The sequence below is a fragment of the Cavia porcellus genome, unplaced genomic scaffold (assembly GCF_034190915.1).
Source record: "Cavia porcellus strain 051 isolate PalLab524CR breed Dunkin Hartley unplaced genomic scaffold, mCavPor4.1 scaffold_1, whole genome shotgun sequence".
Lineage (NCBI taxonomy): Eukaryota > Metazoa > Chordata > Mammalia > Rodentia > Caviidae > Cavia > Cavia porcellus.
In genome coordinates, this window is record NW_026947484.1 from 230,067,749 (window position 1) to 230,085,196 (window position 17,448).

The 17,448-nt window shown below is 43.8% G+C and overlaps 1 protein-coding gene across 1 annotated transcript in view; it reads left to right on the forward strand.

The window, feature by feature from the left end:
* Positions 1-16,364, forward strand: part of Xdh (xanthine dehydrogenase) — a 68,624-nt gene extending 52,260 nt beyond the window's left edge. The window contains exons 25-36 of the mRNA XM_003473014.5: positions 2,620-2,811; positions 3,011-3,156; positions 3,954-4,035; positions 4,512-4,607; positions 5,266-5,394; positions 6,032-6,106; positions 7,971-8,023; positions 9,671-9,785; positions 10,537-10,602; positions 12,332-12,520; positions 13,887-14,063; positions 15,077-16,364. Of these exons, the coding sequence (XP_003473062.1) occupies positions 2,620-2,811; positions 3,011-3,156; positions 3,954-4,035; positions 4,512-4,607; positions 5,266-5,394; positions 6,032-6,106; positions 7,971-8,023; positions 9,671-9,785; positions 10,537-10,602; positions 12,332-12,520; positions 13,887-14,063; positions 15,077-15,127 (1,371 nt within the window). The 3' untranslated portion in view covers positions 15,128-16,364. The remainder of the gene's footprint in view (positions 1-2,619; positions 2,812-3,010; positions 3,157-3,953; positions 4,036-4,511; positions 4,608-5,265; positions 5,395-6,031; positions 6,107-7,970; positions 8,024-9,670; positions 9,786-10,536; positions 10,603-12,331; positions 12,521-13,886; positions 14,064-15,076) is intronic.
* The last annotated feature ends 1,084 nt before the right edge of the window (positions 16,365-17,448 follow it).

A 17,448-nucleotide genomic window follows, 5' to 3' on the forward strand; every position in this document is an offset into this window, starting at 1 on the left:
TATTTAGTCTCAGTGGACATTCCTTCAGTCACATTAAAAATGACTGGTTTAAAATCAGAAAGGGGCATTATATAGTCCTCACTGACATGGTCACAGCTTGGATAAATGAATTTGGCTTATTGTGTTCTTTAAAAAATAGCTAGAAACTTTAGTAAAATAAAATCAGTTGAGAATTGACAAATATACCTTGATAACATTTTAATGGTTTGTTAAATCTTAATTTTCTAATCATACTAGCTAAATGTTATATACATACAGATTCCTTTTTTTCTTTTTAGTAACACATTTCATGAAAAGCAAAAGTTTCCCGTTATATCCTTCAGACCCCATTCCTTTTTGCTGGGGGATGTTTTATTGGCTCAAGTATAAAACTTTACACTTCATTCTAGTGTGAAAATTGCTCAAAAAAGGGAAATATTTCTAGTGTTCTCACCATGTATAACATGAGGTTTTGGAATGAAAATCATAAAGTAGTTGTCCCCAACGATCTCACAAGAGTTTTAATTCAGTACAGTCAACATCTCTTGAGTGCCTGGGGTGGCAATATAAGGAATATGGCATTCATGTCTGCCTCAATAAATCCACAATATGGCATAAGAGATAGATTTAAGAAAAAAGAAATAGAAGCGTAAGCTGACAAAGTTCTAAGGGAAAGCAAAATGGACTTAATTGAGACATAGAAAAAGTTATCTAGCATGACTAAGGCTAAAATGATTAGAGACTCATAAATCAGTTTGTGGGAAAGATACTGTGCACAGGAAAGTAGAATATAGCTAAAATGAAACAAGCAAAAACAATGAAAGCTACCATTTATCTTCTAGGAGAAATTAGGTGTTATAGCTTTGAGGGAAACAGAATGCTATAAAAACAAAACAATCAAAGACTAAAAATGAGCTCGTGTGAATTAAAATTCTAAAGGGAATTGAAAGAACCTTCAGGAATCTTCCCAAAATAGCAAACAATGTGGAAAAATAGGAAAGAAAATTTAAGGATCAGTTCAGGAAGTTGGAATAATAGAAGTTGCAGAAATAAAGAATTAAACAACCCCAGAAAGAAATCAAGAGTCGGGGTACACCTGTAATCCCAGCACTTGGGAGACTGAGGCTGAAGAATTGCCGTGAGTTGAAGGGGAGCCTGGACCCTGTCTCAACTCCTGTCTCAACTTCTGAGTGTCCCTAAACTAGTGAATACAAATTTTGAGGTTAAAAAAATCCCATCCAATAACTACCACAATAAAGGAAATCAGACTTAAGCTATATCACTATGAAATTTAGGAAGCTGGGAGCAAAGAAACTTTATAATTTTCAGGAAGATCTAAACAACCCTCTCTGAGACTTGGAAAAGCATTCATGGATTCTTCTCAGGTTTAGGGAGCTAGAATATACTCGTAAAGTACCTTCAAAATGCAATAAAGATGGAAATTTACATGTAGAGTTCTCTGTTCAGCCAAATCATCAGCTAAGGTTGAGTGTATAATACAGAGATTTCAGACATCCCAGGTCTCAAACATGTCCCTCTTTGTGTCTTCTTTCCTGAGATGATGTTGGAGAATGTTCCCAAATAAGATGTGAGAATAAGACCTAAACAAGAAAGGCATGGGGTCCAGCAAGTGGGACTCACTAGAGAGAGAGCAAAAGAGATCCGTGGGTGGCTGCAAGGGAAACTCCAGACAGCTCAGAGGCAGGCTGGGTGGCATCCAGTTGAAACTGAACTGGGTCAGACAAATCCAAGAAATCCAAGAATGATTTCTTCTAAATGATGAAACTGATATAAAGTAAATTATGATTGAACAGTGGAAGAGTAGATGTTTACCAGGAGGGGAAATGTTTAAGCCAGTTTAGTAAAAAGTATGGAAAATGAACACAAAATTAAGCCAGTTATTAACTCCAGAGTGAACAAGTGATATCAAGAAAGAGAGAAATAATCGTGCAGCTGTGTGTTTAGCTGTTGTGTTTACAGAGCTGTAATATTAAATTATAGATGAGCTCAAAACATAAACATGTTGGGGAATAGGAAGCTGATATATACGTGGGAAAAGAAGAGTGGACAGGAGTTAAATCCTGTGCACAGACAGTACAAAGGTCTACAGCTGAACAAGTTAACATGAGCAGTATAAAAGCATTGTTTAGAGACGTGGCAGTTAACCTAAGAGCTGGGAGAATGTGAGTGGCCGCTGCTGGACAGTGGAAGGAAAGAAAGCAGGGGAGGGTGTTTACAAATAGTAAAATCAATTAAAATAAAAGTTTAAAACTTGGCTATTAATAAGAATCAGTTATATATTTTTAAAGAGGCAAGAGAGCATCTGGGCAGGGTTTACCCCATAGGGGGGCTGCAGGAGATTGTTTTATGTAGCTAGGGTGGAACGAGGAGGATGTTTCAATGCCCTGGGGAGGACGTGGGGCAGCTGGGACAGGAGATTGTTTTATGTAGCTAGGGTGGAACGAGGAGGATGTTTCAATGCCCTGGGGAGGACGTGGGGCAGCTGGGACCTGAGGAAGGGCCCTTGATGGTGGGATGGGAAAGGCAGGCCTGAGTGTACCCCTTGGTGCACCAGTTTTGAGAAACCAATAAAATTAATGCATCGTTGCCTTTCATTTTGAATCATTTCCTCTGATTCAGATAATGGACCGAGCTCTATTCCACATGGACAACACCTATAAAATCCCTAATATCCGGGGCACTGGATATCTTTGCAAGACCAACCTGGCCTCCAACACAGCCTTCCGTGGTTTTGGGGGGCCCCAGGCGATGCTCATCGCCGAGTATTGGATGAGTGAAGTGGCCATGACCTGCGGGCAGCCACCAGAGAAAGTAAGCTGGGAATTTGGTGACATGAGTCACAGTGGGTCAGTCACTGGAGGAAGAGTGACTTTGTATCTTGGGCATCTCTTATGGGATCAAAGGATGAGCAGGTGCTGCTAAGGGCTGGAAGCTTAATTTAAGATTGCCCCCCTTTCCCAATCCCAGTCGTTGCCACCAACAAGGCCTTGGTGTTTCTCTTTTTGGAAAGGTGAGGAGGATAAACATGTACCAAGAAGGAGATCTGACGCACTTCAATCAGAAGCTTGAGGCGTTCACCTTGCCCAGGTGTTGGGACCAGTGCATGACAAGCGCCCAGTATTATGCTCGGAGGGCTGAGGTTGACAAGTTCAACAAGTAAGTATTGGGAGCGAGGGGTCTGATGGCTTGGATGCCTTTTTGCTGAATTCCCAAATGCAAAACTAACAGTTTAGTGGGCAAGTTATGAGACTGCTGGATTTGGCACCTCAACATAGCCACGCCTTTAAATTATCCTACTGCTCCCCACCCAGGACCGTGAAGGCTCCCGCCCACACTCCACACCGCAGCCCATCAGTCATGGTTCACCTGTGCACATTTATGTGCCTTTTGGAAACAACATGTTAATGAGAACCCTGGCCCTGGTCTAAAAACACTGCAGTTTGGTGCTTGCCTTTGACAATAATGTATAAATTAGACCTTGGCAATAATTCTATATTCTTGGAATTGGCCTCAGTTTCATCATCTGCAAAGTATGGATAATTATTTAACCTCTTATCTTAGAGCGTTACTCAGATAAATCAATAAAAAGCAGAGAGAGGACATCATTACCTTTCTCCCTGGGGCAAGGACAGTCCAAGATCATTAGGTTCATTGACCCAATGCAGATTCTCAGATAACCTGAGTGATGCTACCTTAGGAACTGAAGACTCCATGAATGAGCTGTGCTACAGCTGCGCTTGAGGAACTAGAGCCCAAATTGTTACCTCTTTCATTTTTGGCTACATGACCAGGGCACAATTCAGTTGTGGCAGTGACTCTATTGATGGTCCCAAACGTGTCCTGTCCTGATTTGGTGATTTGGTGCAAAGATGTTGACAGAAAGCATATCTGATCTGACATAACTGTGTGCAGAAGGGTTTATAAGAATTTCTGTCCTTTTTTTATTCCCCCAGGGAGAATTGTTGGAAAAAGAGAGGACTGTGTATAATCCCAACCAAGTTCGGTATAAGCTTTTCTGTTCCTTTTCTGAATCAGGTAATTGCTTTATATAATTTATCCATCTCCACTGAACTGGGGCCCCTGTTTCTGGGATTACAAGGGAAATCTCACTTTCATTGATAACAATGCTTTTTGCCCTTGAAATGTTAGTTGAACTATCGTGTCCCTTTATCCAGAATGTCACAGGACCATGAGACCCAGATCTGGGGTCAACCTCTAATTTTTAACCTTCCTGGATACAGTGTCTTTGTGGATAGAATGAAGGCAAAGATACATGACCACTTTCTTCCAAGTATAAGACACAGAAAGAACGATATAAAAGCATTTTACAAATTACTGAAGGACTGTGTAATTAAACAATGACAATTACACCATGGAATTTTTGTCTGGAGTTTATATCTAAAGTATTCTACTTGATTTTCTTTTGGCTGGGTTTCAAGCTTTTGGTCCCAAACTTTTAGATAAATTAGGATGTACTGAACTTTGTGTCTGGCTTCCTTCTCTTCCCATAGGCAGGGGCTCTGGTTCATGTATACACAGACGGCTCCGTGCTGCTGACCCATGGAGGCACCGAGATGGGCCAAGGCCTGCACACCAAGATGGTCCAGGTGAGGAGTCTGTGGACTGCTGATGTCCCTTCCTGCATTGTGATGTTTCTTGGGATGGGAAGGAATGGGAAGGAAGATGCTGTGAGAAACAGAAATGTCATGTGTGGGAGCAATAGCAGGCTTGGGGTCTCATTCATTCATGGCCTCAGGCAGGTCTGCTCCCCTTTGGGCCCCAGTTTCCTCATCTGTACACAGGGATTGACCAGGTGATCATTGAGCACACTTTCATTCCCCACATCCTAGACCTCGCAACTCTGTGGGTGGTGTGTATACGGAGGTTGTGTGTATATGGAGGAGCTGGTTTTCTACACCCTATGAGACTCCTCAAGGGGAGCTAGGACTATGGAACTGGATTAGAGTTGCCACATCTGCTCAGTTCCTGAGGAGTGGATATATTGGAATTTTTTTAAAACCAATTTTATCTTAAAGAGACACTTGTAGTCACATTGGTTTTATGAATATTTTTATTCCACCAAACCACTCTACAATGTGTTCCTTCAAATTCAGCAGATGTGAGAATATCCAGAATTGATAGGATTGAAGCTTTTGAAATTATTTTCTTGCCTCCAACACTGATCCTGAGCCCTTTCTTGCAGAGAAGGCAGCTAAGCCCCAGGATAATCTCTTTCCCGGAGGGTAATATCTTATTTTCTTGCAGGTGGCCAGCAGAGCGCTGAAAATTCCCATCTCCAAGATTTACATCAGTGAAACAAGCACTAACACTGTGCCCAACACCTCTCCCACTGCTGCTTCTGTCAGCGCTGACCTCAATGGCCAGGCCATTTATGTAAGGAGTCTGCAGGAGCCTTTACTGTCAAGGGATAGCTCAGGGTTCGAGGGCTGGAGAATCCCCCTTAGATGGGGGGGGGGAGTGGATTTTCATAGGCTTTTTGGCTCTGGCCTTCGGTTCTGCTATGTGGAAGGATGCTTTCTCCAAATGGAACCATATAAGAGAGGCCAAAAAAATCATACTCACATCCCTCAAAGCCAGGAGGAACAGGCACAGGGCTGGTAGGGGAAAGGACAGAGGGACCTCTGGGAAGGCACACTCTTTGTTGCTGGAACTGGTCACAAAGGTAAAGGACTGAAAATGACACTTACTATGGGGCCAGCCAGGTTAGACCACTTCTATCCTATATGGGGGATATAATCAAACAAGGAGTTTGATGGAAAAAGCCATCTCCCTGTGGGGTCCCTCAGATATTCTGTCTGCCAGCCTAGAACAGATCAGAAAGGATTGGCCAGACAAGCACTGGTGGTGCCCCTTTAGCAGGGTCCTAAGACTCCCAGTATGGCTTTTGGCCACTTGAAGGACAATAAAGTACAGCATTGCTTGGAGGTGGCCTTGCCCAGCCCCTTGTGTGTCCCCGGAGCTTTAGGATGCAGGAGATTGATGTGTCTGGTGTGTTATGGGGATTTTTTAGGAAGCTTGTCAGACCATTTTGAAGAGGCTGGAACCCTTCAAGAAAAAGAATCCCAACGGTTCCTGGGAAGACTGGGTAAGTCTGAGCTGATCTAAATCACTTTTGAAAATGAGAGGGAGATTAACAGTAATAGTTCCCTCCTCTAACATGCATAGGCAATAATGAGCTGACCACACTGGAAGAGAAGTTGGTGTAGCTTGTGTGGCTTTATAGGACAAGTCCAGCATGACCTTGCTGGGCACCTTGCTCTTTGGTTTCCAGAGGAAGTGACCTAGGAAAATTTTTGATCATGACAACCTTGTAGAAATTGGGCTATGGACTGTTCTGGGCCTGAGAGGAGGGGATGGCTGCAGAACATGCTTCCCATGACGTCTCGAATCCCTTGAACCATGTGTCCGAAGCTTCCCGGGGCTGTTTTCCTTTAAACGTCCACCTGAGAAGGCCATCCTAGGACCTCCCTCTTCACCCAACTCTTGAATTTGGGTCCAGTGAGGTGCCATTCATGAAAAATGGGAGATAAAACCATTCTCTGAGAGCTTGTATGACTCCTGTGATTTTAGGGGTGACAAAGAAGGATTGACTGTACCCTAGACCGTATGCCTATATGCAGGAAGCCCTCAGAGGGAAGCTGCAACCCCCCAGTCTCTCTCTCACCTGCCCTCTCTTCCTCTTTGCTTTCTCCTCCCTCCTTCCTTCCTTCTCTACCTTTTCCTCTCCTTGTTTTCCTCTCTCCCTCCTTTCTCCCTTGTCCCTGGGCCCCTGACCCCTCTCTCTCTGTCCTGTAGTTCCTGCAACAGGCAGAAATCTCAATGGCATCTCTGCTTCAACATCCCTCAGCCCTGGAAAGACAGAAGAGGGCATAATAGGATATAAAATATGACCTGTCATGAACCGGTTCAGATGGTAAAATCTTCAACAGTCTCCAGGAAAACAAACTAGTCCCACCATGGGTGCTCCTTTCCCACGTCCCCCGTGACCTGGACTTTTCTTCTTCAGCCACCATGTGCATGAATGCTGTTTGAAAGTGCTTGATTTGGGTAGATTTTGATTTACCGTGGCTTGGTCAGGAAATTTTGATGTTTTTATAACAGCCTGGACAACAATTTTCTGCCATCTGATCTGTTGATCTGGGTTTCATCTTCCAACAGCATTCAGGTAGTTAGTGTCCCTTGTAAGCAGGTGAGGTCAATAAAACAATAACACCACCACAGATATCACCATGTCACGTCATGTTATATTGATAGTGCAGATCCTAGGTCAAAATCTTTTCCTCTGAGCCTTACTTGTCATATCTGTAAAAGGAAGATAATAACTGGATTTTATAAAATTTTAGGATGTATAAAGTGCTAATTAACATCTTGGACCTAGCAAAGAGCTTGGTAATTGACAGTGGTGATCTTATAAACAATATAAACAATACAAAGGATGATACAAAGGATATCAAGTCTACTTGAGACTTAGTGTTGTGCTAGTGCTGAGGATATAAAAGAACTGACTAGTTAAGGAAAACACGGATGAATATCTTATTATTAGGAAACTATAAATAAAAGTTCAAGGTTATCATGTTAAATATAATGAACAACCCAGAGCTGCTTTCATAATGACTTGAACAGGGAGTAATCACCGAGGAGAGGTGATTAAAGAGCTAATTCTGTGCTATTCATTAAGGGGAGGAAAAGATTGGGATAGAAATAGTGCCGGAACTATATGAATGTGGGGACCGTGAAGGGCTGGGAAGGGGCTGCTTAGGAGGCTGTAGGGACTGCAGGCTGCAGACAATGGCGATGGTCTGAGCAGAAGTTACGGAAGTGGGACTCACCAGTAAGAGGAGGGGATTTGCTTCCAACATGAAGAGGCTGAGCTCACGAAAACTTGGTGTGAGGTCAGCACTTCTGCAAAACACACTTTCTCCTTCCTGATGACTTTGCCCTCTCCTCAGGTCTCAGCTGCCTACCTTGATGCAGTGAGCTTGTCTGCTACAGGATTTTATAAGTAAGTGTGGTCCCGTCCTTGCCCATCTCACAGTATGCTGTATTGTCACCCTAAATTCCCACGCCACCCGACTCTGAATGCTGTCAGCCCTTGACAGGAGAGAGCGACTCTACCAAATGCTCTGGATATGTGGAACTGTGGAATGGTAGCAGGAGCTACCATATCCAAAGACCCAAGTAATAGTTCTGATCTTAGAATGAACTGTTTTATTTGTTCCCTCACTTAAAATACACTGGGCTAATCGCCTACCCCACCTCCCACCCCGCCCCGCCTCAGCATTCTGCAAGGTTCGGGGTGTCTTTTGCTCCAATTTAGGCACTGCTGCACCTCAGGTGTGCTTCTTTGTACTAGGCATTGGATTTCTTTACAGACTTTCTCTCAGAAGAACTAGAGGAGAATTTAGAACCCATGGCCTTGTTACAGCATGCAGAGTGCAGTGGAAGTTTGGTAATGAGATGCAGGAGGGGACAGATATTCTTCCACAGCTTTCAAATTCAATAGCCATGTAAATAGCTAACAAACCTGCCCATCTGACTTATGATATGATCATGCTTGTCAGATAATATTTTAGCTATTTCTGGGAATTTAAGATCTTTTCTTTCACAGATCAATAGATTAGAAAAATAGCTTAAGGTTTGTTTGACAATGTCTTGCATACATGACTATATATTCATTATATATTATTATGTATAATTATTTATATGAAATATTTTGCCCATTACCTCTAAATTATATAATATTTCACCTATGTAAACACAGATAAATGCAGAGCTTTGCGTAAGTTCCTGCCATATTTTTGGAGCTCATAAAACTAGGGTTTCACAAAGGTGGATCCAGATAAATGTGGTAACATTAGAGGTCAAAGAAGGTGGTACTTTCTCCTGCAGGAAGTCTTTTCACCCAGCCTTGTGTGGGTTTTGGCTTTGTATGGATTCTGGTTATAATATTCATTCCTATATTTTCTGTGTAATATACAAAATATACATAGGCATAGCCTACGATATATTGTGGATATATTCATAAAGTATTTGTCTATAAAATACACACATATATGACTTACGCAAAATTGGAGTTACATAAGGCACTCAGGATTGCAAAAGAAAACATGTACAAAGGAGCATCTGTCTCTTTGAAAAACAGTCTCCTCAGATGACTTGAACTTTTGGAAAGATTGGGAGATTTGGGCATTGGCTATTAAAGCTGCATGCAGGCTGGCATGAGCTCCTGATGTTGTTAACTTTCGCCTTGAAAAGATGAGCAGGTGCCCTTGTGTGCACAGCCCAAGCACCGACCCAGGCACAACTTTAGTTCTGAGCCCTTGGCTTCTGGCTTGGCTGATCTTTTACCGAGTGATTTTGATGTTCTCCATGAGCTCCAGAAAAACTGACATATCTATTTCTGCTATATAGAAGACAGCACACTGATACTAAACTAAACAGAGCTGTGCTGAATGCTTATGATATGGAAACAAAATACTTTGGAAACGTCTGGGTTTCATTAAAGGTTCAGAATATTTAAAACACATGCACTTGTTTAGAGAAGAGATGAATGAAACACTAGAACCATAAAGACTTAACGATGGTGTGGGATGAGGGAAGGGTGGGACCATCCTAATACATGTGCCACATCTTCTTGCTTTGCTTCCAGGACGCCCAACCTTGGCTATGACCCTAAAACCAACTCTGGGAATCCCTTTCACTACTTCAGCTATGGGGTGGCTTGCTCTGAGGTAGAAATTGACTGCTTAACAGGAGATCATAAGGTAAGAAGCTAACAAAACATTAGTCCTAAGGTGGAAAAGAGAAGACAAACAACCAAATTATAATCCTAAAAGCAGATCGAGACAGACCTTCTGGTTTGGAAAATAATGCCTTACCTCTGGGATAAGCAAATACTCTATAAAGAGGCACATATTTTAGGCTGCGTGGAGCACACAGTCTTTTCCTTAGTCATTCAGCTGTACTCTTGCAGTGTGAGAGCAACCGTGATAAATATGATAGGAGTGACTGTGTGCCCATAAAATGTTATTTACAGGCACTGAAATTTGAAATTCAGATAATTTTCATTGTCACAGGATATCCTTTTTCGCCCAATGTATAATGTAATCATTAGCCTGAAAAAACAGAGACTGAACTGGATTTAATTCATGGAATAGAGTTTGCTAATTCCTTTGCTACACAATGTACTGAGACTCAGGTTCAAGACTTTGGAGAATCTGAGAACCTGCCCGCCTTCTTGTGCACAAATGTGTGTGTAGTTATTTCTGATTGTTAAGAAATCATTGCAGCTTCCTGTCCCCATCTAGCTGCTAAGCTCTCAAACTTCAATACTAACCGTGTCTGTCAAGATGTTGTGGGAATATCAGCCCTTCTCTCTAAGCACCCTCAGAGATCCTTACATCTGAAAGTACTATTTGGGTTGACCTTCATGGTCTCAGGATCATGGAGACCCATCCATGCCATTCCAAACATTTCTTTCTTCTCAAGCTGCTTCTATTTTGTCACCCACTTTAGAACCTCCGCACAGACATCGTCATGGATGTTGGCACCAGTTTGAACCCTGCCATTGATATTGGACAGGTAAGATCAGATAGAAGATCAGAGTGACGATGTAGTGGACCCTCAGTGTGTCCCATTATCTCCACCCCAGGTCATCAGGTACACTGCCTGTTGTTCAGTGTTATTTTTAGGAAGGTCAGAAATTAGCATTCAGGAAGGCTCCTCTAGAGTGGGATTTAGATTGATGATAGTCCACCCAACTCTCATGGCAGAAAACAAATAATATGGCTTAACTTGGAAAGGGCACTCATACTCCAGAGGACAAGATGATGATTGGTGGCACACTAGGTGCATGTGTGGGCACATACATGCACATGTGTGTGTACATGCACACATGCAAGCATGCATTCTGTTTGAGAATGGGCACAAGGAGTGGACATTGAGTTTGGGATTGGTGCCCAGATAGCAGAGTCTAAGGCCAGAAGAATTGTCACTGACCTCATTACACCTAGCATAGGTTTTATCTCCCAGGAAGTAAATGCTTTCAAGTCAGGGCTAAGGAGGCCCCTGGGAGAAAAAGATGTGAGGTAAACCAGGAGGAATTAAGGGATGCCTCAAAGAAAATCACTTTTGGAAAATATTGCATCACTAGGCAGTAGATACTGAGGGAACAAGAGTTGAAGCAGTGAATATCTGATAGGAAATATGCATTAATTTCTCAGAGATGGACAGGTTTTGAGTTACTGAGTGATTAGTCTTCATTGCGCAGCTGTTTGGGGGTCCCTCCTATGGGCAGGTACCACACCAGGCACTGCCGATGCAAAGAGGATTCACAGCCCCCCCCATGCGTGTTCAGCCCTACATATAGCTGCCCCCATATATCACTCCTTTGGACCAGGATTCAGGGATCAGACATGGAGGCCAGCGCAGCATCTGTCAGCCGCAGGAAGGCTACTTCCTCCCAGGGGACAGGCAAGAGTGGAAGTTAGCAAGGTGGGAAGTAAATCTCCGAGAACCTGCTATCCAGGAAATTCCTTCCAGTGGCTCAGTTTCGGCCACTGTTTCCCAGTGGTGACGTGGAAAGGATGCTCCATTTGCATGGAGGCAGCTTCTAGTGGGAAATTATGCCTTCCACGATGTGATCCTCCTGGAATGGTCAATCAGTTCTGCAAGTGACATTCAGTGTCCATGCTTTTGTTCTGCCTGAACCAAAACTTGGCGAATGAGTCAGTTATTAGTTTTTTTTTTTCTTCCTTCCTGGAGGTAAAACCAGGGGCCTTCGTTGGGGAAAGAAGGATTTATATTTTGATTCATGATTTCGGAAGTTTCAGTCTATGACTTGCTCTTTCCTAGACAGGAATATTATGGTACAAGAGTTCAGTAGAGCAAAACTGCTCACTTCATGGTGGCCAGGGAGCAGAACATAGGGGAAGAGCCCCAGAGAGAGAAAGAAAGAGATGACCTTCAAAGGCACACCGCAGTGACCCACATCAAAGCATCCCACCTTATAATACCACATTCTGTGGACATCAGTGGATTAATCCACTAATAAGTATGTTGCCTGGTGATCTTGTCACCTCTCCAGTAGTCTCTTAATCCAGTCAAATTGACAAGCTTAACTGACACACCAGGAGGAAGGTCAGCTAGGTCACCTTGGAGCTCGAGTAGGAGCCAGATAAATATCTGAAGGCTGTTTAACTTCCATCCAGGCCCCACCATGGAGGGATTAGGGGTGTGACCATTGTGGTTAGTAGTATCTGTCCTGGGGAAGGGGAGAGGCAGGTAGCCATGGTTCCTGTCTGTCCGGCAGGTGGAGGGGGCGTTTGTCCAGGGCCTTGGCCTCTTCACCATGGAGGAGCTGCACTATTCCCCTGAGGGGAGCCTGCACACCCGTGGCCCCAGCACCTACAAGATCCCTGCATTTGGCAGCATTCCCACTGAGTTCAGAGTGTCCCTGCTCCGTGACTGCCCCAACAAGAGGGCCATCTATGCATCCAAGGTATACTTGCTCTGGGTCTGTGCAGCCTTCTGATCTGTGCTTGGGCTTGGGGAGAGGGAAGAAGTGGTGATGAAGGTCTTCAGGCTCCCACCTGGTGGGTCTGCAAGGGGTTCTTCTTGGAAAAGGAGTAGAGTTGACACTGGCCGCATCAAGGGCAGCAGGGTGTTGGGCAGTCCTGCCCAAGGACTGCAGCAGTTAAGTTGGGTTGAGGATACCATGTTAGTATGGTCTGAAGTTGGCTTCTCTTGGTGGACTGAAGGAAATGTTTTAATGTGTCCTGGCCTACATCTGCCTCTTAGGCAGACATCCCTAGGTTTGATCCTCAGATTTTACAGATCCAGCATCGGAGAATCAGAGGATTTACGCCAGTGGGAACAGTGCCTTTGTGCTCCCTGCCATCATCTCCTTCAGTTTCTGAGACCCAACCTTAAGACTTGATCAGCATACTTGGAAGATTCCTCCTTGTCCCCAAGAAGTATGAAACAATGATTCAAAATTAATTTAGCTGACCAGTATTGTCCTAGCACTACAACAAGCAACGACCCGAAGGAAGTAGCTGATGGAGTCTGTGTTTGTGTATCTCATGGTTTACTTTATTGTGGGTGAGCAGGTAGGGGGTCTAGAGCACATTGGGATGTCCACCCCTGGCTCTTACGTATCCATCAGAGTCTGTGGGATCATTATTAAAATGCATCTTTATGGAGCTCACCCCAAGAAACTCATTGAGGAGTGTGGCCCTGGGGCAGTAATTTTTGTAAGCATCTCAAGTGTTTCTGATGTAGGTGGTCTCTGAACTGTGCTCCAAGGGGAAAAATCAGTTTCCACCAGAAAATGTGTTAATGCATTTGTCATTATGCCTACAACTGTAGCGTAATGCTGTAATTATAACACCCATAAGCACTGGCATTAGAGTTACGAGTGGGTTATTACCTAGGCTATTAACTGTGAGAAAAGGATAAAGCTCATATCAAATTTTTTATCTATAAAATATGAATATTTAGTATAACTCTGTGTATGTGTGTGCGTGTTTGATGCTAGAGATCGGACCCAAGGCCTTATGCATGCTGGGCAAGCACTCTACTATGGAACTATATCTCTAGCCCTGTTGAGTATAACTCTTGATACTACATTATATTTCCATGGTGTCATTAGACAAAATTGCATAGCAAACACTAAATGAAAAATGCCCACCTGTCTAGTATGGTTCTTAGCCCCTGGTTAATTTTGACTGCATGTTTGGTGTTGTGCCGTTAGTGCTGAGTGGGGCTCTGTTGTGGGCTGATGGCCTGGCCTCCTGGGTCTGTGTGGAGATTCGGAGGTTAGGGGAGATCTGCTTGAATCCTTACCTGCCTTTCTGTCCCTTCAGGCTGTAGGGGAACCGCCCCTCTTCCTGGCCGCCTCCATCTTCTTTGCCATCAAGGACGCCATTGGTGCTGCTAGAGCCCAGCGCTCAGATTACAATACCAAGCAGCTTTTCCGGCTGGACAGCCCTGCCACCCCGGAGAAGATCCGCAATGCCTGTGGGGACCAGTTCACCACCCTGGTAGGATGCTGAGGAGGCTGGGGATTGGCTGGCAGACTGCAGGGGAAGGTCCTGCAGATGGGAGAGGTGTCAGGCCTTTTCTCATCTGAGCAGCTGTGGGTTAGTGTTGGTCTTCAGTGTGTGCTATGGTGCCCCCACTTGAGATAATGAGAAACTGCTTTAAAGCTACACCTTGCAGTAGAGCTTCCCTAAAATAGTATGAATATGTGGTAGGTAGTCATGCCCCATGATGTCACTATTTTGCATCTAACTTCAGGTGATAGATTAAATTTGGGAATAACCCAATCACTGGTGTCAATCATAGAGATTCCCAAATGCCTCTGTAGCCACAACCTCTGTTTGCTTAGCAGGACTGGGTTCTTCCAGTAGCTTTTACTGTGAGGCAGGAACCACACAGGCCATGTGTGAGCTCCTAGGCACTGGAGTTCCCACAGTGCAGCAACCTTCCCATGGCCCGAACACACCATGGCTCCCAGTGCTGCCAGTTACCTGAATCCCATTTTCTTGACTCAGGGCTTCCCTATAAGCTTACAAAGATTGAGAGACTAGCTCCTTGTGGGCAATCTGTTTTAACATGAGTTTCCTGTAGGCAATCTGTTGTAGCCCTTCTGAGGCTTCCAACCTAAAACAAAGATTCATTTCTCTATAACAATACACCAACGATTTAACACCCTTACAATGCATTTGCATAATAGCTGATTCTGAGTCAGTTGTGCTTTTATTTAGAGATCGTGAGTATTGTGTGAGAAAAACCCATTTCTAAATTGTTCATCATCATAGTATCTCCAGAGCCTAATAGAATGCCTGTCATATGGAAAGTGCTCAGTTAGAATAAATCATGACTAGGAAATTAAGAGATCCTTCTATGGGGCGCTCCCAGTGACTGTGATGTACAGCAGTGTTCAGTCTTGGGAATGGTGGATGGCAGTTGTGGGAGGTGGCATGTATTGACAGGGTGGGATTGGGCACTGTCACAAGACCCTGGCAACAAGGACTCTATTTTTCTTTCCTAGTGTGTCACTGGTACACCAGAAAACTGTAAACCCTGGTCTCTGAGGGTCTGAAGAGAAAGTGCACAGTGGAGTGTTCATGTGATATAGTGGGATTTCACGGAGCAGGAAGCATGTTCTGAAGACCCTGGATTGATAGGAGATACAGCCAAGCTGTGACTCAAAAGAAAAGCATTTGGAAAAAAGGAATGGATTGGAAGATTTCGATCAAAAAGGATTTGCAATCCCAATGATGAGCAAATTCCTAACTGTTAAACCTAAGTGACCAAAATGCATTACATATTTAGCTGTTTCAAGTCTGTTTTAATCAAGTATTTGTTATAGGTTAAAATGTATTTGTGCTAGGTTCACATGTGCTGGCTAGCTTGCACAACCCCAGGTGCTGACGGTTGTCTGTCTGTGCTTCAAAGAGGTTCCTTACAAACCTCCAAAACCTTAAACCAAAGTTACTCTGAATCTGGGTGCATTTACCACTGATGAATGTTGTAGTATAACCTCAGATCTATACTAACAGTTTTCAACGAGGCAGTGGGGTGAGATTAAAAGTAGCCATCTTTAAGTCACTGGAGAGAATAAAATAATTCAAGGCTGATTGGATCCAGTTTTGTTAGACTGCATAAACTAAGATCACCGTATAACACAAAAATCCATCCTCCTCTATTATTGACTACCTGCAATGTGCTAAAATCCTTCCCTTTGCGTATTTCAAAGATCCGATTTAAGTCTTCTTCATTTGAAGTGAGAGTAATTTTCACGTAGAAATAATGCTATTGAAATCAATATCAGCCAGAGGAAAAGAATTAAGAAGGCTGGGTTCTCACCCCAGCTCCGTCTCTGTCTCTGTGACCTTGGGCTGTCATTTTTCCTTCCTGAAGAGTTTTAGTGAAGAATGAAAGGGTTGGCAATCTGTAAGATCTTCTCCTGCATAAATGTATGACCTGAAAACTCCAGTTACATAAGGGATCTGCAGCCATCAAAGACTTGGCTCCCTATTACGCAGTGCCTGATCCTGATGTATGCTGTTTAGAATGCCCAAGTTCCTGCTGTTGGTAGAGAGAACAGGAGACAGACAAGTATCTCCTTCCAGGGCTCCAACAGGGGACTTCAACACAGCACATCAGTGGATGGTGTCATGTTGTCACGAGCTTTCACTGGTTGCAACACCAAGCCTGCCAGAGAGTCTGTGGTTCTGGTCATGCAAAGAGGGCAGTGGGAAGATGTAATTGAAGTGATGTTCAGTGTCCTAATAAATGAAGCTGTCAGCTGGTTGGCAGCGAGAATTGCTTATTAACTATCATAATCACACCAAATGCTGGTAGTATCTTTCATATCTTAGCCAGCTTTCATTTTTAAAAAGCACACGCCAAACTCATACACACACACACACACAGTTTCTTTTAAAATTCCCTTTGAAGTATTCTAGATATGCTGTTTCTTCCACAGCAAGGTTAAGATTGAAAAGCTTTAAAAATCATGGTGATATTTTCAGTGAAATACCCAGGTCCATTTATCAGGTGACTTTCTGGAATGTTCTGGGCAGGATCTAGGAGTTGTTATTTGTTATTAGTGAGGCTTCAGGATTGAGCAATGCCCCAGAATTCCCTCCTGTGCTTAAGATAATTAAGAGCAGAGGCTGCCACTAAACCCCACAAGCAAGTGCTTTGTGAGCTATGCATGACCCTGCTCCCCTGAGGCATTGTCCTCTTTGGACACCTGGCCTTGCCCTGTTGTGTGAATGTGTAAAGTGCCACAAGTCCATGGAATAAGACACCTGGGTCGTTTTGGGTGTTGCATAAGGCAAGCAGTCAACACTGCCTGCAGATGCCACTGGAGCCTGCAGAGGGCAGTAAAGGATTGGGCTTCCACTGGTCCTTATTCTCCAGCTGGCCCACCAGCAGCACATCCGTGGTTCCTCACTATGATACTGATTTAGGATCTTAGAGCATATCAAATATCCTCAAGGGCCTCCCCAAGAGCTGGACTTGAACCTGACATGCTGATGAAAACACCACAGAGGAGCTCTTTAAAGACATGGACTGGCTGAGGAGTCCGAGCTCCAGATGGAAGACTAGCAGGGGGAAAGCAATTCTTAATTTCTGAGCATCTGCAAAGTACCAGGTGCCGTATTTAACACTTTACCTACAGGGTCTCTTTTAATCCTCCCAACACCCCTTAGAAATGGCTGTAATTCAGCGGCATAAGCACCTGCCTTGCAAGCAGGCAGTCGTGAGTTCGATCCCTGGTACCGATAAAAAAAAGAAAAGACAAAAAAAAAAAAAAAAAAAAAAGAAATGGCTGTAAATCCTGTAATGCATGAAGGAGAAGCCTTACCCCTAGTGGTACAGAGGGGTTTTCAGGGTAGTGAACTCCAGGCC